Source organism: Heloderma suspectum, chromosome 4, assembly GCF_057233095.1.
Source record: "Heloderma suspectum isolate Gila_16-S chromosome 4, 16-S_ref, whole genome shotgun sequence".
Taxonomy (NCBI): Eukaryota; Metazoa; Chordata; class Lepidosauria; order Squamata; family Helodermatidae; genus Heloderma; species Heloderma suspectum.
In genome coordinates this window covers 267,695,945-267,718,420 of record NC_139461.1, presented here as the reverse complement: position 1 = coordinate 267,718,420, position 22,476 = coordinate 267,695,945, and the positions used below count along the sequence as shown (strand labels likewise).

At 43.6% G+C, this 22,476-nt stretch overlaps 2 protein-coding genes across 7 annotated transcripts in view; both read right to left on the bottom strand.

Moving 5' to 3' along the window:
* RBL1 (RB transcriptional corepressor like 1) overlaps nt 1-1,051 on the bottom strand; it is a 44,849-nt gene extending 43,798 nt beyond the window's left edge. The window contains exon 1 of one of the 2 annotated variants that reach the window (XM_084853786.1): nt 730-1,051. In XM_084853786.1, the coding sequence (XP_084709912.1) occupies nt 730-891 (162 nt within the window). In that variant the 5' untranslated portion in view covers nt 892-1,051. The remainder of the gene's footprint in view (nt 1-729) is intronic. The other variant, XM_084853785.1, reaches the window with a different exon arrangement.
* Nucleotides 1,052-8,640: 7,589 nt separating this feature from the next.
* CHD6 (chromodomain helicase DNA binding protein 6) overlaps nt 8,641-22,476 on the bottom strand; it is a 160,345-nt gene continuing 146,509 nt past the window's right edge. For all 5 annotated transcript variants that reach the window (XM_084853779.1, XM_084853781.1, XM_084853783.1 and 2 more), the window contains 5 exons: nt 21,090-21,536; nt 17,254-17,436; nt 17,050-17,169; nt 12,062-12,166; nt 8,641-10,932 (listed from right to left, as the gene is read on the bottom strand). In XM_084853779.1, the coding sequence (XP_084709905.1) occupies nt 10,033-10,932; nt 12,062-12,166; nt 17,050-17,169; nt 17,254-17,436; nt 21,090-21,536 (1,755 nt within the window). In that variant the 3' untranslated portion in view covers nt 8,641-10,032. The remainder of the gene's footprint in view (nt 10,933-12,061; nt 12,167-17,049; nt 17,170-17,253; nt 17,437-21,089; nt 21,537-22,476) is intronic.

The window sequence follows — 22,476 nt, the reverse complement described above, 5'->3', positions numbered from 1 at the left end:
CGGAAGATGCCAGTCTGCTGCGGAATCCGCAGGTCAGATTCGTAGAAATCTGGAGTCATTTGAATCTGTTGTGGATTTTTCTAACATATCTACCTGTTAGGTAGTGCACAATAAGGTGTCACACTTTCTCCCCCTCACACTCACTCGTATCTGGCGGCAGCAGATGGTAATGTGCCAGCCTTCCAAATAAGCCCATGAAAGTTACTAGCCTGCAAATAGCTTTACTAGTCTGCTGGGAGCCGGCAGAGGATAAACAGGGAGCCCTGGCCCTCCTTCAGAAGCGCGCTGCATTTTATGCAAGCCGTGAAGGAGGTGGCTCCCCTCCTCTTGCAGCCTAGTTGGCTTCGATGCTGGGCGCAGAGGACGGGTGGAGCTGCTTTGTTTCAGCTCGGCTGGGTACGGCCGCGCACGAGGGGGGGCGGCTGTAACCGAGGGACAGCCAGGGCAGTCCGCCGGCCCCCCATCTGGAGCCAGTCCTGGATCTACTGAAAACGTTATAGAAGAGCCTAATGACCCAGCTCAGGCGCGATCTCCACCACACTTTCACCTGACGGCGCTAGGCCCGACCGCTCCACCCCTTGATCGGATGCGGCCATTCCTGAGGGAGCGAAGCCCCACGCGTAACATCGCGCCCCACCCGCCCAGGCGGCTGGCCGGCCACAGGAGGGCAGCTCAAGAGTTCGCCAGCGGTGTACCGGCCCCCGGCCCTTGAGAGAGGCGGCCTCCCACCTCCAAGCTGTAGGTGCCTCGGAGCGCAGTGAACTCCCGAAGGGCCTCGGCGGCGCTGCCGGCGTCCAAGTTGAGCTCCTGACAGAGGTGGTCGACGGTGTCCCGGACAGGGCCCTGAGCGTCTCCAGGCTCGCCAGGAGGGTCGCCGTCTTCCCCCGACATGACGGTGGGCCCCCCGCCGCGACCCCTCCCTCGCAACCAGCCCGGCTCTTCCCAAAACCCTTTGCGCCGAGCGCGCCAAAACTGCCCGTCATCAGTGGGCAGGGAGACGACACCTTCCGCCCCGCCTTCTCCCTCCGCTCTGAGGGAAGGGATGCCCGGTTTACTGAAATGGCTGTAGATCTACTAAAATATATTGGGGGGGGGGGGGGGCGGCGGCGGTCTGAAAGGTAGCCTTCCTCTTCCTCTCCCCGCTGTGATTTATAACTCTGCCCGGTCCCCTTTTGCAAACTGAAATAGAATAATGCTATCCGCGCGTGGGATGGATGGTGTGTGGGAAAGGGGCTTAATTCGTTTTAGGGCACAATGCGATGCGTGTTTAGACAGAAAAAATCCTACAACTCCCAGCATTCCCCAGCCAACCATGCTGGCTGGGGCATGCTGGGCGTTGTAGGACTTTTTTCTGTCTAACTATGCATAGGATTGCGCGCCCCAGCAACTTATTTTCAAAGCCACCGCTCTGCCCAGGAGCCTGTGGATAAGACGCGCCTTCCCCCTCAGAAAGTACTAACCCCAAACGAACTCCAGAGCAGTGGCTGTGTGGTCTGTTGAATCAAAAACAACGAAGAGATTGTGGCACCTTAAAAGGCTAACAAATATATTGTGGGTCATGCTTCTATGCGCCAGACCTCACGTCGTGCGTGGCCACCTAAATGGGTGGGTAGAGGGAGGCAGGGAAGGGCGTGTGTGTGTGTGTTGTGTGCACGTGCACACATTACTTGTGTAATGTGCATATGTATATATATTCACACATACAGCACAAAAGGAAAACATATCCCCGCCCCCACCCTGCGGTCAGCAGTTCAAGTGACAGTAGTGTAACCAGCCTTCCCCTGCAGAAATAGCTGTCACGTTTCCAGTTGAGGCTTCAAAGGAAGGAAAAATCGGTGATTTCCTCATACGAACAGGAAATACTACAATTTTGTAACGAAAATACGTGTATTTTAATGTCTTATTACATGTGTGTTTTTTACTATGATACACATAATACAAACATGTATTTTAGTGTCTATGAATAGTTAGCATCAAAAATGTATACAATTAATAGTAGAATGTTTCTGTTCACAAGCCTTTTCTTTAAATAGAAATGCCAGAAATTTAAAAGCCTTGAAGTGCAATTCTATGCAGGTTTAGACAGAAAAAAAGTCCTAAAACTCCAGCGTTCCCCAGCCGGCTGGCTGGGGAATGCTGGAGTTTTAGGACTTTTTTTCTGTCTAAACCTACACAGGATTGCATCCTGACTTTTTTTCTTTTCTTTCCGAAGTTGTAGATGGGTTAAACCACATGCTGTCGGTGAAGCAGCACAGCCACTTACCCTACACTGGTTATAGCCCCGTCTCTTGTTCTTTGGGCCTCACTTTGTTTTTGTTTTTTAAACAATTTTTCTATTAATATAGTTATTTTAAAATGCAATATCTGCATATGTACATATACCCATAGCCTCACTACTATCTCTTGCATTGCTCTTTTGGACTTTTTGGACTTTTTTGCCCTTGGGAAAATATTTTTATTCTTCTCCCTGTATTCAAGGTATATAAAATTATTCACTTAGGTGTTCACTTCAGGCATCTGACAAGGTGGGCTCTGGTCTATGAAAACTTATGCCAAAACACTTTAAGGTGCCACAAGACTCTCTTGTTTTGACCTCAAGCAGTTCTTACGTACCTCGATTAGGCTTCCAGGTTGGAATGTGTATGTGTTCACCTTCCACATAAGCCCTAACAAGAAGCAGTAGGTATAGCTGCTTTTTATTACACATACCCCCACTCCTACATATCTAAGGGAGCAATCCTATGGGGCTAGGTGGCTGCCTCCGAACTCGGAGGCCACCGCCTATCCAATGCAGGGCAGGTGGAATGCAGAGGAGATCTTCTGCTCCATGCTCTGGCCACCCTGCATTCACGGGACTTCAGGGTGGGGGGAGAGGCCGGACGACGCATAGGAAGTGTCGTACCAGCACTTCCGCACTTCCCACCCTGGGAATACCCCTTTTTGCCCTGCTCTGCGCTGCTTTTCCAAGCACGGAGCCCGGGAACGATCTGTGCTACCTATGAGGTGGTGGAGGAGGGGTTGGAGAGCACGGGCGCAGAGGTCAGTTCCCGAAAACTGAACAATCCTATGGCTGTCTAGCGGCTGTGTAGTGGCCACAGGATTGTGCCCTAAGATAGCCACCCATCTAAGCTAGATAAAGGGCTACACCTGCTTAGCTTCAGCACAGCTGCTTCATGTTCCTCTGGATTATTTTTTGCATTAGGCCTGCTAATATGAGGTGCCCCTAATATCTGCCAAACTTTTCAATCTTACCCCTATGAAAAAAACACACCTCTGTATCCATGCAAATAAGAGATACTTGCTTTTGAAATATATTCCTCTACCAGTAAAGATGTGTTGCACAACACTCCAGAAGCTAGTAGGAAGAATGTGCTACTTCACTAGAAAGTGATGTAACATACCAGGGATGTGTGAGCCATGTTATGATTGGCCTTGGAACTGCCCACAGAACTCACTACCATGCTGACTAAAGCCTCTTGTCTTAGAATACTGTCAGTCCAGGTCCTGGGGCAAACACTTTTTAGGGTTATCCTAGTCAGGCAGTTGAAATAACTACAGCTGAAAGCATGAATTTAAACTGGGGAGAGAGCAATCCTATGGGGATAGTCGGCCCCCTCCGAACTCGGAGGTGACTGCCTATCTAGTGAATTTGTGGCTAGATGGCCGATTTCAGCTGTCTAGCTGCAGGACATTGGAGTGCGGGACGGGGAGGCCAGATGACACATAGAAAGTGTCGTACCGGCACTTATGAACTTCCCGCCCCAGCCTGGGAATGCCTCCTTTCCCCCCCTTCTGTGCTGCTCTTATGAGCGCGGGGCTGATCAGCACTGCCTATGAGGCGGCGGGGGCGGGCAGTTCTCTCCGGGAACCGACCAATCCTATGGCCATCTAGCCGCTATCTAGTGGCCACAGAATTGCCCTCTAAATTAACCATCTAAAGCTTTTCTTAATCAGTTGTTGGGGGTTAATTGTACTTAATAAAGACAAATTTTTATCTCAGGCTGAGAGTTGCAGGTATACTTTGTTGAAAAATATACAGAAAAAAGGAAATAAAAAATTAAATAATATTCTGAAAGGAACACAACATTTAAAACAGCTTCTCTTTCTAACAGTGGTAGCTTTTGTTTCTTTTATTTTAAGTTGGGCAACTTAGGGCGCAATCCTATGGCCACTAGACAGTGGCTAGATGGCCATCGGATTAGTCGGTTCCTGGAGAACCGCCCTCCATCCCTTCCCCACCACCTTGTAGGCAGCACTGATTGGCCCCGTGCTCGTAAGAGCAGTACAGAGAGGAGGAAAGAAGATGTTCCATGGGGCGAGACGGGACAGGGAGGTCGGAAGTGCTAGTACAACACTTCCTATGTGTCGTCCAAACTCCCCACCCCATGCTCCAAGGCCATGTGGCTAGACTGCTGAAATCAGCAGTCTAGCCATGACTGCAGGGCAGCTAGAGTGCAGAGGAGATGTGTTCCTCACCACTCCTCCTGCCCTGCAGTGGATAGGCGGCCACCTCCGAGTTCGGAGGTGGCCATCTCCCCCCATAGGATTGCTCACTAAAATGATTGAAGGGCTGGAGCAACTCCCCTAAGAGGAAAGGTTACAAAAGCTAGGATTGTTTAGCCTGGAAAAACAGTGAGTAAGGGGAGACATGATAGAGGTGTACAAAACTAGACATGGTGTGGAGAAATTTGATAGGGAGACATTTCTCCCACTCTCATAATACTAGAACCTGGGGTCATCCTATGAAGCTGATTGGTGAGAGATTCAGGACAGATAAAAGGAAGTGCTTCACACAGCACATAGTTAAAACTATGGAATTCACTTCCACAAGATGTAGTGATGGCCACCACTTTGGGTGGCTTTAAAAGGGGATTGGACAAATTCATGGAGGATAAAGCTATCAATGGCTACTAGTACCAATGGCTATATGCTATCTCCAGTATCAGAGACAGTATGCCTATGTACACCAGTTGCTGGGAAACATGGGCATGAAGGTGCTGTTGCACTTGTGTCCTGCTTGTGAGTTTCCTGTGGGCAGCTGGTTGGCCATTGTATGAACAGAACAATGGACTAGATGGACCCTTGGTCTGATCCATCATGGATCTTATGTTCACATTTAAAATTCAATATCACTCTTCCTAAATCAGGGGTGGGCAATTTATGGCCCTCCAGATGCTTTGGCTTACAACACCTATCAGATCTAGCCAGCATATTCAATGGTGAGGGATGATGGGAATTGTAGGCCAAAACATTTCAAGGGTTACAAGTAGTCTACCTATGTCCTAAATGAATCGTTAGCTGCTTGGACAGGGAGCTCCTGTCATTTGCGAAGTAGCTGTTTGGTCTTGTGTGCTCTTCTCTAAATATACTTTCTTGGGAGATGTGGTATATAGGTCAACAGTTAACCAGAAAGTTCTATAACTCTGGTACCATGGTGGAGGGCTATACTGGAGTAGGGATAAAGGGCTGGGTTCATGATCTGGAACCCCCTCTCAGGAATAGCACTAATTTTTACATCCCCAAAAGAACTCTTTTACTGAGATGAGAAGTAAATGCTTGTCTGAACTCTGATAAATTGCCATTCTGTTGAGATGATGGGAGGACAATGACCTGGTTTGCATGTAACAGTGGCAATTGTTATGAATTGCGCTTTCAGGGTGCAATCCTACGCATGTTTAGACAGAAACAAGTCCTACAACTCCCCACATTCCCCAGCCAGCCATGCTGTGTATAAAGATCAGTGTATAAAGATCTCTGTGATGAAATGGAAGCTCCTCAAAGACCTCTGCTTAAGCAGAATACTCGGCATAACAAAACATTAATTTCTTTGGATATTGAGACTGTCCTAGATCCAATATTTGGATCCAGTATTTAGAACTTGGTCCCTCCTATCCTGATAAGTCTGTTGTATGCTGTGATTATCTGAACAGCCTGCAGGTTTTCTCACCCTGAAGCAATGAAGTAGGATGGAAAATTTCCCAGTGCTTGATTTTTCTGTGGAAAATTTTCCATTTCATAAGTTTATTAGTAACAATGAATTGATGCCAATTGTAATTCAATATTAGCAAAGCTTGTCCATTTCAAAGTCATAATTAATGGTTTTCAAGTGATTATCCCTAGCAAGTATGTAAGAATACATCTGTGTCACTGTATGAAATGAAAGTAGCGATGGCAAAACCACATTAGTGAAAGAGAATTGAACACTTTTGAAAAAGATGAGTGGCTGTCAGCATACTATGTACAGCTCTTTGGGTTGCTAAAATTAATTAGTGTGTCAACAATTTTCAGTATCTTTGTTTTTTTTTCTTAAATGTAATCAATGTAAGTAAAGTACATGCTATTGTCTTTAAATTTTTACAAGTATTCTAAGAATTTTCTACACAAAATAACATTTAAATCACATTCAGTGTGATTTAAATTTTACCTCAGATATTTCAGGTCAAATACTTGGGGTGTATTGGGACAAAAATTAGCATGGGGTACTAAATATAAGGAAAACAAACATGCTGAATTAGATCACTCTCTGATTTCAGATTTGATTGAAAATTTCAAATGCAAATGAAACTATGCAAATAGCATAATTTGCATCAGAAAATTTTCCAATTCAAAATTTTCCAGAAAATCCACATCCCTGCCCTGAAGTACAAAGATTTAAGAAATACAAGCATTTGTGGTCAGTAGAAAATACTCCAAAGAGCACAGTGATGATCTCAGTGGCCCTGTTCAGATGCACATTGGGGAGAATGGTGGTTAGGCTAACCAGGGGTGCATGGTGGTTACCGGTAACCTGTCTGAGCGCTACTGCCACACGTGCAGGTAACCGTGTTCCACAACGTGGTTAGACTAACATTCTCTAACCACTCTCCCTCCTGCAGGAATCCACAGTCCTCTGGCTCAAAAACGCTAACCATCGTGGCGTAGCATGATATCTGAACAGGCCCATTATCTTATCAGAAGCTTAACGCTGACAGAATTTCTTGGCAGCCTTCACCACGACACAATTTTTGAATGGAAATTCTCAGGATCTCAACAGGTGAAACTACTATATATTTTATTTTTTAAGTAAATGTGGTATATGTATGAATTACTAGATGATTATCTTAATGTTGAACCTCTTTGCAGGGTCTGCTGACTCTTGAGCTGGGGACATCTCTAGTTCTGTAGCTTGGGCTCCTTTATCATACTGGAATGCTATACAACACATGAAAGCACTGTTTGATACTGATGTAAGGAATGGCTCAAAATTGTACTGTAGTTTAGTATTGTATGTAAATATCCTATTAATATCCTGTAATTAATAAAATCTCCTACCCACTCCTAAAGTGATGCATAGCTTATACAGCAGGGGCATCTTGGATCATATGGGGAGTAATATGAAAGAAAGATAAGCTATAGGCCAAAAGAGTGCTCATGCTGAGAAAAAGGCAAATCATGTTTAGTTCCAAGTCAAGCAACACAATCAGAAAGAGATTTGCTAGAAAAAAGTATATACATCATTTGCAAGGCTCTGCCAAGGCTTTTTAAAAACGCATAATATAGGCACTAAATTAAAAAATTAAAAATCTGACTTTTAAATCTACTTATCCATTTTTACAAGCACAGACAGTTTATTTTAATAGCACATTTGATGAAGCATCTATGTTTGTGTGAGTGTTCATGAAGTAAGTGGGAAATCTGCATTTGCTCTTGAAGATGGTTATGGTTAAAAAAAAAAAGTAGCCATTTTATGCCTTTCACTGTAAAGAAGCCATAACAGCTCCATCACTGCAAAATGGTCATACATTAAAAGTCAGAAAGAAGCCTACACACTCAGACACACACCGTAAATAAGAAAGAACAAGGTATATAGAACATGCTGGCAAACAAAACAAAGTTCAGTCTCAACCCTATTCCTTACGAGTGTAACCCTGGCAAATAATCCTTGTACAAATAGACTCTAGAGAGACATCTGCATCCATTCACAGTAAGGCTTTCAAGATATTTGAAGTTTTATATCATTTGTATTTTAAGGATTTAGGGCAAGTACATGTTTTTCTACTAAATAAAAAGTTAGTACTTAAAAGGTTCAAAAATATATCAAGTGATTTTTTTTTACATAAATAAATTATATTGATTTTGGATTTAACAGCTGAAAAAAAACCCTCTCTGCTTCCACTGGAGGCAAAACTGAACAAAATGTTAGTTAAACAGAGATAGCAGCATTTCTAAGAAATCTGTCAATAGTGATACAGCATCTGTGCTACAGGGTGGTATTAAAAAGGGCCTGTGACACTCCTTTTTTTCTTTTTTGCAACACTAATGGTTGAAATTGATTCCAACCCAGTAAATGGAGAATAAATTCACTGCAACGTACAGACTTAATTTTAGTTCATGGGTAACAGACTTCTTTGAGATGCTAATTTTAACATGTACATACTTTATAATCCCAAATGTATAAAAGACAATGAAAAAGCATCATAAATAAATAATGCAAACTGAAATAGTTATGTCAAAACATTTGGACCATCTGATAAATTAGCAAAACTGTAACAGAAAAAAATATAAGTAAAAAATACAGTAAATTGTGACAAACCAAATGTGAAACTGAATACTAGCATACACTCCCAAGCTCCTCTAGAGGTCTGCCATTTAAACATCGCACCACAAAGTGTTTTTTTTTTTCAAGTCTCGAACCATGAGCTGTAAATTAGAACAAGCCCAAGTGAAAGAAAAGTGACATAGGAGTGGGAATAAAGAGAACAATATAACAGTTGCTTGTGGAGGGCGTTTCAACACGCGGAGCTTTGGAAACCTGTTTTTAAAGAGTTTCATTTTAAATACTTACACAAAATGAATGTGCAGAGATGTTAGGAAATACTATTCAACAATGCAAGGGGGATCAAGAGGAATGGAAAGAAAGAGCAAAAATGTTTTCACAGTCTAATACTAGAAACGGATGATAAACTCAAGCTTTGAAATGGTCAAGAGTCCTTGCCAAAGACCATCTAAGTGAAAAAGCCCATCCTACAGCTTTTAAGAAATTCTGTTTTCAAAAATAAACATCATTACTCAGGGAAGGAGAAGAATTGATAAGTCAGATCCAGTTCCCACATAAGAAAATTAAAATCAGTGGTTTGCTCTTCCGGGGGCGGGGGGACGGACGACTTATCAAGGGCCTTTGTGAGAAATTAATATAGCAAGATGAAAAAAATACCTGGTAGTTATTAAGCCCCTCCCCCTGCCACAGCACCACCAAAAAACCCACGCAAGATGTGCATCAATTTCTCAGCAGCAGCTGGAAATGGCCTAAGAATCAAAGAAAGGACAAGTGAAATGCACCTTAAACATAAAACAAGATTTGGTTTTAGAAATATAAAAAGTTCAGGTAATCTTTCCACTTACAGCAGTTTGTTTCCAAAACTTTGTAGTGTGAACAGGAGGAAATTATTTATCTACTATTAATGCCTTTTTTTTAAAAAAAGAAAGAAATGAATATATGCATTTTCAATCATTAGTTATATACTTCTGTCTATACTGCTATTCTAGTAACCATGATAAAATAGGGAAATACTTTAAATCAAAAAATACACATTAGCACTTACTATAACTGTGCTTTTTACCCCAAAATACAAGATTTTTTTTAAATTTCAGTGTCATTGTAAAAACATCTACCTTTTTCTGTGTTTCCATCATAAGATAAGCACTTCCTTTTTCTTAGATTTTTTTCCTCAAAGACGCAAGCAGTTTTGGGGGTGACCAAGTTCTTATTTACTACTGTTTGGGAGAAGGGAGGGATAAACAGGTGGATGGCTGAACACGAATGCTGTGCCTCCCATACTAATTATAAAACACTGCTTATCTCTATGGCATGACCCTGCAACTATTAACATGTCACCATAGTTTTCTTACCAAGAATTAGGTAGATAATATTACTTATAGAAACACAGGTTTTTATGAAGGTGAAGGAAGGGACAGAGGGCAGTAACGAATATTTATGGGATGAGAAACTTACAAGCCACAATATTATTTTTTTTCCAGAAAGAAACAAAAGTTCTAATTGATATCTGTAATTTCTTTTAACTCCTCTTCCTCCTCCTCTGCTGGTACATCATGTTCATTCTCTGCTGACACAGATGGTGTTTGTTCTGTACAGTTTTGATTATTTGCTGCATGTTCCTTGTCAGACAGCGAGAGAGTTTCTGATTCTGGATTTGCTAATTCCCCTTTAGTTTTCTTTCTCTTCCGTTTCTGGCTTTCTAGATTTGTTGCCTCTGAGTGTCTAGTTTGCTGAAGGCCTGGCAATGCCATGCCAATACCAGGAGAAAGAAACATTGAGGGATAGATCAGTCCAGATGACATTCCTGGAATAAGAAATGGGTTAAAAGCTACAGGACTACTGGTAGTTATTGCAGGTTCTGACTGATCAGAAAATGAACTAGGATCTGACTTGTCTTCAGAAAGTGTTTCTGTTTTTGCACCTTGGCCACTCTGGTTTTCAGTATCCTTTTCTGCATGCGACGTACCACTTTTAGTTGTGCTTGCTAATGAAGTTGGAGCAGTTGACGTACAAGTAGTTGTCATTGATGGATTGAGAAGTCCTCCAACACCAAACATTTGTGGTACAGCAGCCATGCCTGGCAACATCATTGGCAACATACTCAGAGTGCTTTTGACATCCTCACCAGCAGGTATTGCTGCAAATCCAGCAGGAAACCCAACCAGCCCAGTTAAAGGAATGCCTTGCATGTTTCTCATACTCTGAAGTCCTACTAAATCCATTCCAGCAATAAGTCCATTCATGAATAATGGTCCCATTCCAGAAGAAGCATCTGCTACTATGCCAGGAGTTTTAAACAGTTCACTTCTCGGCCTCCTTCCTCTCCGTCGAGGCCCAGCATCTCGGAGTACAGGCTCAGTCAGAATACGATTGAACTTGCTTTCAGGTAAAAAGCCCTGAAAAATGAAAGGAGCAAAACAAAAATGCCAAAAAAGTTATTACAGTTCTAGAGAGCTCAGTCACACGTGCTTTCAGTTGTGCCCCCTGATGGATAAACTTTCAAGTACCATTCTGTGTTACTGAAAATTAAAAGGAATGAGGAAGGTCCTATCAATACCACAAACACAAAACAGAATTTTGTGTAAAAACCTGTTTGTGAACTTGGTAGGTAAAATTAACAATCCACATTAAAATTTGCCTGGTCCCCTTAACAGTACAATTCTATAAATATCTACTCAGACGGAAGTCCCATTGGGTTCAGTGGGGATTGATTCCAAATAAGTGGGTATAAGCTGAAATCCTAATCACAAAGAATTGCAGCCCTCACCAGATAAAGTTAGTGGAAAAGTGCTTTAGGCCACTGCCACAAATTGAAAATCTAAGTACACTGATAGCAGACCCAGGATGCAAACGCGAGTGATTTGGAAAGAATGAAATGCATGAATTAGAGGACTCCTTATCCCAACTGAAATTCAGAGATTAGTGAGGAAAAATGCATCAGGATACATTTTGAATGATCCTTGGCTTGATGGTCAGAGATTTCAGTGCAAAAATGCACCTTGTAGCTATGTTGAGCAGTTTACATACAGTGTGCTCTCATGCTTAACTATCTCCCAGCCATACAAAAAAAAGAGACCTTTAGGGAACAATCCTATGACTGCTAGTCAGCAGCTAGACGGCCATTGGATATCTTGTTTTCTGGGAACCGACCTCGGAACCCGCACACCGAGGTCGGTTCCTGGAGAACCAACCTTCCCCTCCTTCCGCGCTGCCTTATGGGCAGCGCAGAGAAGGCCCATGCTCCACACTTGCAAGAGCACCCGAAAGTGGCTGTCTAGTCGAAAATGCAGGGTAGGAGGAACATGGAGGGAACGATCCCCTCCGTACTTCTCCTGCCCTGCACTGGATAGGCGGTCGCCTCCGAGTTCGGAGGCAGCCACCTATCTGCATAGGATTGCGCCTTTAGTTGTGTGTTCTAGATGTTTTGCAACCTTTTCAGGAAAACCCATTGAAAAAGTTATATGAAAGGGACAGGGGAAAAAGAAAAATGACATGATAGAGGTTTCTTCAAAATCGTTAACTTACTGAAAGCTTAACAATGTCAGACCAGTCTGCTGCAACAGCATACTCCATGTTTGCATCAAGCCACCTTTGCAGTTCCTTTAGTGCTGGTGCCATAGCTCCCCCTAACTATAAAACACAGTAAAAGGATTACCTCTAATGCAGAAAATACTAAATAATGTTACATAAGCAATATATGATTAAACTTCTAAAGAGAAAACAAAAGATTAGGCGGAGCTGAGTTTCCTGCTTGCTTATCACCTGCTAATTTATTTACTTAAAAAAACAAATGCTAAGTTTCCAGTCTTTTGTATTAAAAATAAAACTTTGAAAAGTTTAATATAATGTGTGCTTAGAAGTATTTCTCAATGGCACATGGCCACAAAATAAGCTCTCAAGACTAACACGTTACGCAGTGAATACCATCTATTCTCCCAGCCAGAATACAAAACCTACATGGTGACACTGGTTGCCCTAAAACTTCTTGGACTGCTTAAATTTCTCTCTTGTAGCACAACTGCATGGCTTAGCCAGTAGAGCAGGGGTGGGCAACTTGCAGCCCTCCAGAGGATTTGGCCCTAGCCAATGGTGAGAGATGATGACAGATGTAGGCCGAAACATCTGGAGGGCCACAAGTTGCCCACCCCTGCAGTAGAGGGAGAAAAAAGTGGCACCAATAGCCGACACTTTTGAGGAAAAAGCATGTTAGGTTGTGTAACAAGAAGCGATAGGAGAAATAGTTTAAGCAGCCCAGGAAGTTGGGGGTCCTTTAAGACTTCTAAGGCAAGAAGGAAACAGTCAATAGTTTTAGAAAAAAAGGGCTTGGTGTGCAGCAGACAACACTGTTTCGCCTTCCCTTGGAAACCTTAAAGATACATGGGGCTGATTGAAAAATAGCAATCTTAACCACTGCTGCATGGAAAGGGGCAAGGTCTAAAACCATTCTGGACTTTCTGGAGATCTTCTTGAAGGGATTGTCTTTACTCCAATTAGCTTACAAGAATCTTGTTTGCCTCTGTCCAGCTAGAAGAAGAGAATATATAGAAGTAAATCAAATACTCCTCTTCCTATGCTGATACAATAACGTGACAGAGAAGAAGCATTTTCTTAGATAAAGACAGAAAATCAGGATACTGGACATCTGTAGTTCCCCTGGATGCTTTCCTCAGGATATGCCTCTTTGCACATGTGCAATTAACACATATAAAGAGTAGCACAGGAACTTAAAGAGGCAAGGAAGGACAAACCTGGGAGAAATTACATTTCCTTCACCAAGCAAAAAATGGGCTGTGCAGACAGAAGTCACATTTGTGAGATCTGAATGTAGTTATTTGTTTGTTTTTAGAACTTGCACCATGCCAACTCACTTAGGGCGCAATCCTATGGGGATAGGTGGCCAGCTCCAAACTCGGAGGCGAACATCAAGCCAATGCAGGGCAGGAGACGCACAGAGGGGACCGTTCCCTCCAAGCTTCTCCTGCCCCACATTTGCGGCCTTGTTGTGGCAAAGGGGCTTGTGTAACTCAGTGAAGCCATAAGCTATGCCGTGCAGGGCCACCCAAGATGGACAGGTCATGGCGGAGAGTTCTGACAAAATGTGGTCCACTGGAGAAGGAAATGGCAACCCACTCCAGTATTCCTGCCAAGAAAACCCCAAGGAACGTATCACAAGGCTAAAAGATATGACGCTGGAAGATAAGCCCCTCAGGTCGGAAAGTGTCCAATATACTACTGGGGAAGAGCAGAGGGGATTTCCAAGTAGCGCCAGAAAGAGTGAAGCAGCTGGGCCAAAGCCGGAAGGACACTCAGCTGTGGATGTGTCTGGTGGTGAAAAGAAAATCCGATGCTGTAAAGAACAATATTGTTTAGGAACCTGGAATGTCAGATCAATGAATCAAGGTAAGCTGGAGGTGGTCAAATATGAGATGGCAAGATTGAACATCGACATCTTGGGAATCAGTGAACTAAAATGGACAAGCATGGGAGAATTTAATTCAGGTGACCATCATATCTACTACTGTGGGCAAGAATCCCTAGAAGAAATGGAGTAGCACTCATAGTCAATAAAAGGGTGGGAAAAGCAGTACTGGGGTACAATCTCAAAAATGATAGAATGATCTTAGTATGAATCCAAGGCAAACCATTCAACATCACAGTAATTCAAGTCTCTGCCCCAACCACTGAGGCCAAAGAAGCTGAGCTTGATCGGTTCTGTGAAGACCTACAACACCTTCTAGAACTAACACCAAAAAAAGATGTCCTTTTCATCATAGGGGATTGGAATGCTAAAGTAGGAAGTCAAGAAATCACCGGGATAACAGGCAAGCATGGCCTTGGTGTACAAAATGAAGCAGGACAAAGGCTAATAGAGTTTTGCCAAGAGAACACGCTGATCATAGCAAACGCTCTTTTCCAGCAGCACAAGAGGCGACTCTACACATGGACATCACCAGCTGGTCAATACTAAAACCAGATTGATTATGTCCTTTGCAGCCAAAGATGGAGAAGCTCTATACAGTCAGTAAAAACAAGACCTGGAGCTGACTGTGGCTCAGATCATGAGCTTCTTATCGCAAAAATTTGGCTTAAACTGAAGAACGTAGGGAAAACCACTAAACCATTCAGGTATGACCTCAATCATATCCCTTATGAATATACAGTGGAAGCGAGGAATAGATTTCAGGGATTAGACCTGATAGACAGAGTGCCTGAGGAACTACAGACGGAAGTCTGTAACAAGAAGAAATGCAAGAAAGCCAAGTGGCTGTCTGATGAGGCTTACAAGTAGCTGAGGAAAGAAGGGAAGTGAAAAGCAAGGGAGAAAGGGGAAGATATGTCCAACTGAATGCAGAGTTCCAGAGAATAGCAAGGAGAGACAAGAGGGCCTTCTTAAATGAACAATGCAAAGAAATTGAGGAAAACAATAGAATGGGAAAGACTAGAGATCTTTTCAAGAAAATCGGAGATCTCAAGGGAACGTTTTGTGCAAAGATGGGCATGATAAAGGACAAAGAAGGCAGGGACCTAACAGAAGCAGATGAGATTAAGAAGAGGTGGAAAGAATACACAGAAGAACTATACAGGAAAGATCTGAATGTCCCTGATAGCCATGATAGTGCAGTCACTGAACTTGAGCCGGACATCCTCGAGAGTGAAGTCAAGTGGGCCTTAGGAAGCATTACTAACAACAAAGCTAGCGGAGATGGCAGTATTCCAGCTGAGCTATTTAAAATCCTAAAAGATGATGCTGTTGAAGTGCTACACTCAATATGCCAACACATTTGGAACACTCAGCAGTGGCCACAAGACTGGAAAAGGTCAGTTTACATTCCAATTCCAAAGAAGGGCAATACCAAAGAGTGTTCAAACTACCGTACAATTGCGCTCATTTCACATGCCACCAAGGTGATGCTCAAAATCCTACAAGCTAGGCTTCAGCAGTATGTGAACCGAGAACTACCGGAAGTACAAGCTGGGTTTCGAAGAGGCAGAGGAACTAGAGATCAAATCACCAACATTCGCTGCATCATGGAGAAAGCAAGAGAATTCCAGAAAAATGTCTATTTCTGCTTCATTGACTACGCTAAAGCCTTTGATTGTGTGGATCACAACTAACTGTGGCAAATTCTTCAAGAGATGGGAGTATCAGACCACCTTGCCTGTCTCCTGAGAAACCTGTATGAGGGTCAAGAAGCAACAGTAAGAACCGGACATGGAACAACTTATTGGTTCCAAATTGGGAAAGGAGTACGACAAGGCTGCATATTGTCGCCCTGCTTATTTAACTTATATGCAGAGTACGTCATGAGAAACGCCGGGTTGGATGAATCACAGGTCGGAATTAAGATTGCTGGGAGAATTATCAACAACCTCAGATATGCAGATGATACCACCCTAATGGCAGAAAGTGAAGAGGATCTAAAGAGCCTCTTGTTGAGGGTGAAAGAGGAGAGTGCAAAAGCTGGTTTGAAACTCAACATTAACAAAACTAAGATCATGGCATGTGGCCCCATCTGTTCCTGGCATATAGAAGGGGAAGAAATGGAAGCAGTGACAGATTTTATTTTCTTGGGCTCCAAGAGCACCGCAGACGGTGACTGTAGCCATGAAATTAAAAGACGCTTGCTCCTTGGCAGAAAAGCTATGGCAAACCTAGACAGCATAGTAAGAAGCAGAGACATCACCTTGCCGACAAAGGTCCGCATAATTAAAGCTATGGTTTTCCCAGTAGTAACGTATGGCTGTGAGAGCTGGACTATAAGGAAGGCTGAGTGCTGAAGAATTGATGCTTTCGAGCTGTGGTGCTGGAGAAGACTCTTATGAGTCCCCTGGACCGCAACGAGGTCAAATCAGTCAATCCTAAAGGAAATCAACCCTGACTGCTCATTGGAAGGACAGATCTTGAAGCTGAAGCTCAAATATTTTGGCCACCTAATGCGAAGAGAAAACTCCCTGGAAAAGACCCTGATGCTGGGAAGGATTGAAGGCAAAAGGAGAAGGGGACAGCAGAGGATGAGATGGCTAGGTAGCATCACCGATGCAATGAATATGAACTTAAGCGCACTCCGGGAGAGAGCGGAGGACAGGAAGGCCTGGCATGCTATGGTCCATGGGGTCATGAAGAGTCGGACACGACTAAACGACTGAACAACAACAACCAGCAGATTTTGGCTGTCTAGCCGCGGGAAGGCGGAGCAGGGGAGGAGGCTGCTGGATGCAGATAGGATGTGTTGTACCAGCATTTCCACCTTCCCTGCCCCAGAACACCCCCTGGAATGCCCTGTTTTGGCTGCTCCGTGCTGCTCTTGCCAGCACAGCGCACAGGGCTGTTCGTCGCTGCCTGCGAGGCAGCACGGAAGGGGGGGAAGATCGGTTTTCCAGGAATTGATCTTGGAGCGCGAGCTTCGAGGTCGGTTCCCGGAAACCCAGATATCCTATGGCTGTCCAGCCTCTGATAAGAGGCCACAGGATTGCTCCCTCCAATGACAAATATAGTAAATGTTTCTGCTTACCCTCCGTCCTGTACCCTTATGCACCACAGGGACTCGCTCCTCTCCTGTGAGAGAGTTTATGTCCAATTTGCTTGGATCCTTACAGCGCTGCCTCCTTTGTTTAGGCTTTTCTGAAAAATTCTAAAAGGAACAATTGCAAAAATATAAGTGGGAGTTACTTGCAAGTAAACATGCACAGGATTGGAATATGAGACTTTCACTTACTGTGCCAAAACCAGGGATTTCAAGAGTGTAATCAGACTGCTGTCTCAACCAGTCCAGAAGACTCTTGTTTGGAACAATCTTCTCTGCCTGGACATTAGTAGCTGGTGGTATCTGTTGACTTGAGGTAGTAACGGCTGGCCCATCAGGATTAGGATTACTTGGTACAGTCTGGGTTTGATCTTCCTGAATAATACGATGGTAAGAGAGAAGAAACAGGCTGCTCTTGAGATTTGATTTGATTTATTTTATTTACAACATTTGTATACCGCTCCCCATCCAAACAGATTCCAGAGTGGTGAACACAAGAAGCACAGTAGTAAAGAAGATAAAAGACTAAAACACCATATTAACATCATTAAAAACAAAACGACAATAAAAACCATGGCTGGTCATTTAAGGAATTCTTCCTGGAACAGAACTGTTTTCAGGAGGCACCAGAAGCAACACAGTGTTGGCACCTGCCTGACCTCCAGGGGCTGGGAATTAAAAAAAAGGGGGGCTGCCACATGGAAGGCTCTTTTCCTGGTGGACTCCAATCGGGCCATAGGTCCATGTGGAACCACCAGGAGGATGCCCTCCGATGCCCTCAGTGACTGGGCAGGTCAGTAAGGGAGAAGCTCTCTCAGGTATTCTGGTCCCAAGCTGTTTAGGGCTTTGTACACTAGAACCAAAACCTTAAACCTGGCCTGGTAGCGAATAGGGAGACAGTGCAGTTCCCTCAGCAAAGGAGTTGCATGCTGAAAAGGGGCAGCTCCTGACAACAGCCAAGATATAGAAGGACTATTGCATTCTCCAAATGTTCATGCAGAAGAAACACAGTACCTTCTATCCAGCTATGGCAATGATCATGGCAAAACCCAGGCGAATTAATTACGGGGACAGTAATCACTTCCTGGCATATGGAAGGGGAAGAAGTGGAAGCAGTGACAGATTTTATTTTCTTGGGCTCCAAGATCACCGCAGACGGTGACTGTAGCCATGAAATTAAAAGATGCTTGCTCCTTGGGAAGAAAGCTACGGCAAACCTAGACAGCATAGTAAGAAGCAGAGACATCACCTTGCCGACAAAGGTCCGCATAATCAAAGCTATGGTTTTCCCAGTAGTAACGTATGGCTGTGAGAGCTGGACTATAAGGAAGGCTGAGCGCAGAAGAATTGATGTTTTCGAACTGTGGTGCTGGAGAAGACTCTTATGAGTCCCCTGGACTGCAAGGAGATCAAATCAGTCACTCCTAAAGGAAATCAACCCTGAGTGCTCATTGGAAGGACAGATATTGAAGCTGAAGCTCAAATATTTTGGCCACCTAATGCGAAGAGAAAACTCTCTGGAAAAGACCCTGATGCTGGGAAAGACTGAAGGCAAAAGGAGAAAGGGACGGCAGAGGATGAGATGGCTAGATAGCATCACTGATGCAATGAATATGGACTTGAGCACACTCCAGGAGAGAGCGGAGGACAGGAAGGCCTGGCGTGCTATGGTCCATGGGGTCACGAAGAGTCGGACATGACTGAATGCCTCAACAGCAACAATCTTCTTCAACCTCCCTGATGAAGTTGCTCAGGGGCCAGACCCCCTTCTCCTGCCATGATGCCCCTATCAGAAAGAATCTAGCCCACAAGAAGTGAAGAAGCTGGCATATTATTACTTCTTTCAGGACGCTTCGTGAGTCAGAAGTGGGCAGCCCATATGAAGTGGAAAAAAATGCCCCTGAACATTTTGCATCATTGCAGAGACCTGTGGGGCATCCTGTCACTTCATGCAGAACATCTGCGGATCAGAAGAAGCATATTTTGGAGCCATCCTCCAAGTACCACTTGGGGTGCCCTGTCCAAAATGAGAGGACACTCCAGAAGCATTTGTAATAACACAGTAGCATCTGGGGCATCCTCTTGCTTAGTGTTGGGAGGGCACTGACCTCATCAGAAGCTGCAACTGGCCATAAGCTTGGCTGGGCCAGCTGCATCCAACATTGGGAGAGGTAGTGGTGGATGTGGCCAGCAGGCCACCAGTTGGCCTCCTCTGACTTCAGATGGATCTGTCACAAGGTCTTCAGATGGACCCTAGCCATCACACGCTAGTCAGAAGGAAAGTAGTCTAGGGAAACAATTTGTCCTCACTTCAAGATTAGCATGTTCTGAATTCCCATGACTCATGTAATAAAACAGTGTCTATGTTTTCTTCTGATAACGAATGAGAACCCATAGTATACAACTGCCCAAAGAAAAGAAGCACTCCTTGAATTGTGAAAGGCTATTCAAGGTGGCAAGGCGGGTTGGCAGTACAGACAGCTACTCGTAACAACTTGTTTTGCCAGGATATTTGAGTTTAAGACTGCATCCAGGCAGCAGTCTCCTACATTGCTGGTCACACTATTTAGCACTAAATACACAAATATAAAACTCAGTACAAACATACAAAAATGATTCAAACAATATAATCACAGAAAATGTTTAGAAGCAACATACAAATAATGCCAACATAGTTACCAACTGGTTTTTACTAAATGTAGGTGCCCAGTCTCATGTCTTACCATATCAAAAGGAAAATGATAGATTCGTTACACGAAGAAAGCAATGCCTGCTAACCTGAAAAATAACAGCCCTGCTTAATAGGAAAACCCTGCGCCAGTGAGGAGAGGCATGAAGCCCTTAGGGGTTTCAGCCTCAAGGAGAAGGCTGCAAAAATAAGTTGGCTCTGGGGCGCCTCCAATATGAACTAGAACTATAGAAAGATTATCCACCTTATCCCCAGTACATGGCTTTTCTGCGGTGGCACCCAGACTTTGATGCTCATTCTCCAAGTTTGGAAATCTCCTTTTGGAGTTCTGCATAATTCCCTTTTTGTTTTAACCACCCTAAATAATTTGGTGTCATCAGCAAACTTGGCCATCTTAATACTCACCACTAATGCCAGATCATCTACGAACACGTTAAAAGCAGTGGTCCCAGTACAGATGGTTTGTGGACACGGGCACCGCTGTTTACATCTCTCCATTGTGAGAACTGACCATTTATTTCTTCTTTCTGCTGTCTTTTAACCAGTTACCTTTCCATAAGAGAACCTTTCCTCTTATCCCATGACTGTTAGATTTGCTCAGGAGTCTTTGGTGAAGGGGCTTTATTAAAAGCGTTTTGGAAGTCCAAGGTAAACTATGTCTACTGGCTCATTCCTATCCACATGTTTACTGAAACTCTTAAAGAACTCTAAAAGGTTAGTGAGACAGGACTTACTTTTGCAGGAGCCATACTGATTCTTGCCCTTCTACATGCGTGATAATTTTATCTATTTTAATAACACTTTCCACCAATGTACCCAAACAGAAATTAAGTTAACTGGCTTGTAATTTCCCAGATGTGCCTCCCATCTGTGCCCCCCTTTTTAAAAAATTGGTAGTACATTGGCCACTCTCCATTCCTTTGGTATAGAAGCCAATCTTAGGGACACATTACATATTCTTGCTAGTTGTTTGTTCTGTTTTTTGTGTATCCACTGTTGGATTTGCTTCTTGGTTTTTTGTTTGCTTTGGTGTTTCATTGTAACGGATTGTTGTTAACTATTGGTTATGAGCTAACTTGCAGACCTGTGCTTGATGGAAAGGTGAGAGAGAGATATTTCAAAGAAAGCTGGAAGATTGATGCTCGTTATTTTGTTTTATTTGTTTTTCCTGTTTTCTTGTTTTCAAGTGTCATTACCTACCCTGAACCATTTGAGATGGAGTAATAAGAAATCCAAAATAAATATGCACAATAAATTTTGATGACATGGCACTAGGCAATCATTCTCCAAAGAATGGCCGGAGCATAGAGGGACAAGTGAAGATGGGGTTATTACTCACCGGCAGCCCTGTCTGGAGGCTTCTATCCTTCAAAAATATGACGTCTATCCCTTCCACATTTTTTCTCCTGCCCCGTCTTCTCCTCATGGCAGCATCATCTCTTCGTAGGCTCCCATTGACAATCTGTCCTGTGACAGGATGAATTAACCCTGCCTGAAGGATACCAGACAAATCCATGCCAAGGGAGCCCTGTAGGGCATTCACTGTCCCTAATTTAGGTATACTTGTGCTCAGGGAGAAAGGAGAGCTGCTTGCTGGGGATCCATCAGGCACTCTTGAGAGATCCACTGCTGTATCGCGCCAGCCATTCAACACAATCGAAGGGTGGGGGTGGGATGCAACTAGCTGTTCAAGGTTCCGCTGCTTGGCATCTCTCTCCATCTCAAATTCATATGGTTGCCGGTGCTTGTGTTCATCTTTGACAAAAGTGGGAGCCAGAAAATCTTCCTGTGTTTAAAAGCAGGGCCAGGAAGAAAGACGTTATGGTCATTTGTAATGAATGAGATTATACAGGATCTCTAATATTCTGAAGTGGAATATTCCACTTCAGTCATTTGTAATGAATGAGATTATACAGGATCTCTAATATTCTGAAGTGACTTCTAAATCCAGCATCCATTTATAAAAGGGTACCTTTGTGAAGCTAAGAGCTAGAAATTTTGGCCTCTGGCCCAGCATCACTACCACTTCTCTACTGAAGGTACTTAGGAGGGCTGGTCTTGGACAAAGTAGTAACCTGTCTCAGAGCAATGGTGTCTCACACAAGGTTAAGACAAATCCTCCCCAAAGGGAAGAGGATCAGCTCTCTGTGTTCACATCTGCACATCTCTAGGGCCTTTGGTGAAAATGTGACTCCCACCCAATTACCCAAAGGTCTTAGCACTGCTATTGGCAGACAAACCAAAGCCAATACTACCATTAGTTAAGGCTCCAAGTCACCTTTTCAGTCTGTTTTGGAACAGTCAACAAATAATGTGACAGGCTGAAAAGGTATCTGGGATATATGAAGTCCTAGAAAATAGTGGAAAATTAGGTGGGGGGATGTTTTTCCTGTTTTTTCCAAAGACTTTTTTTTAGCAAAAAAATTGAAAAACGATTACATATTTTCTTTTAGAATGATGAGTAAAATGTTAAAGAGAAGGTGTTCATATACTGCTGCCTGGTCTTTACTCCCCACAAACGATTTCTAAAAACTATGTAATAGGAAGACTTTTACATAAGACTAGGTACAGCAGCCTTCCCCATCCTGGTACTCTCCAGATGTGTTGGATTATGCACAGTATCAGATCATTGCAATTCCTATATACTAAGGACAAGCAGTACAGTACAACCTGCAAATGCAAGAGCAAGATGCATTTCTGCCCCCAGGGGGCAGTGTCATTTTCAC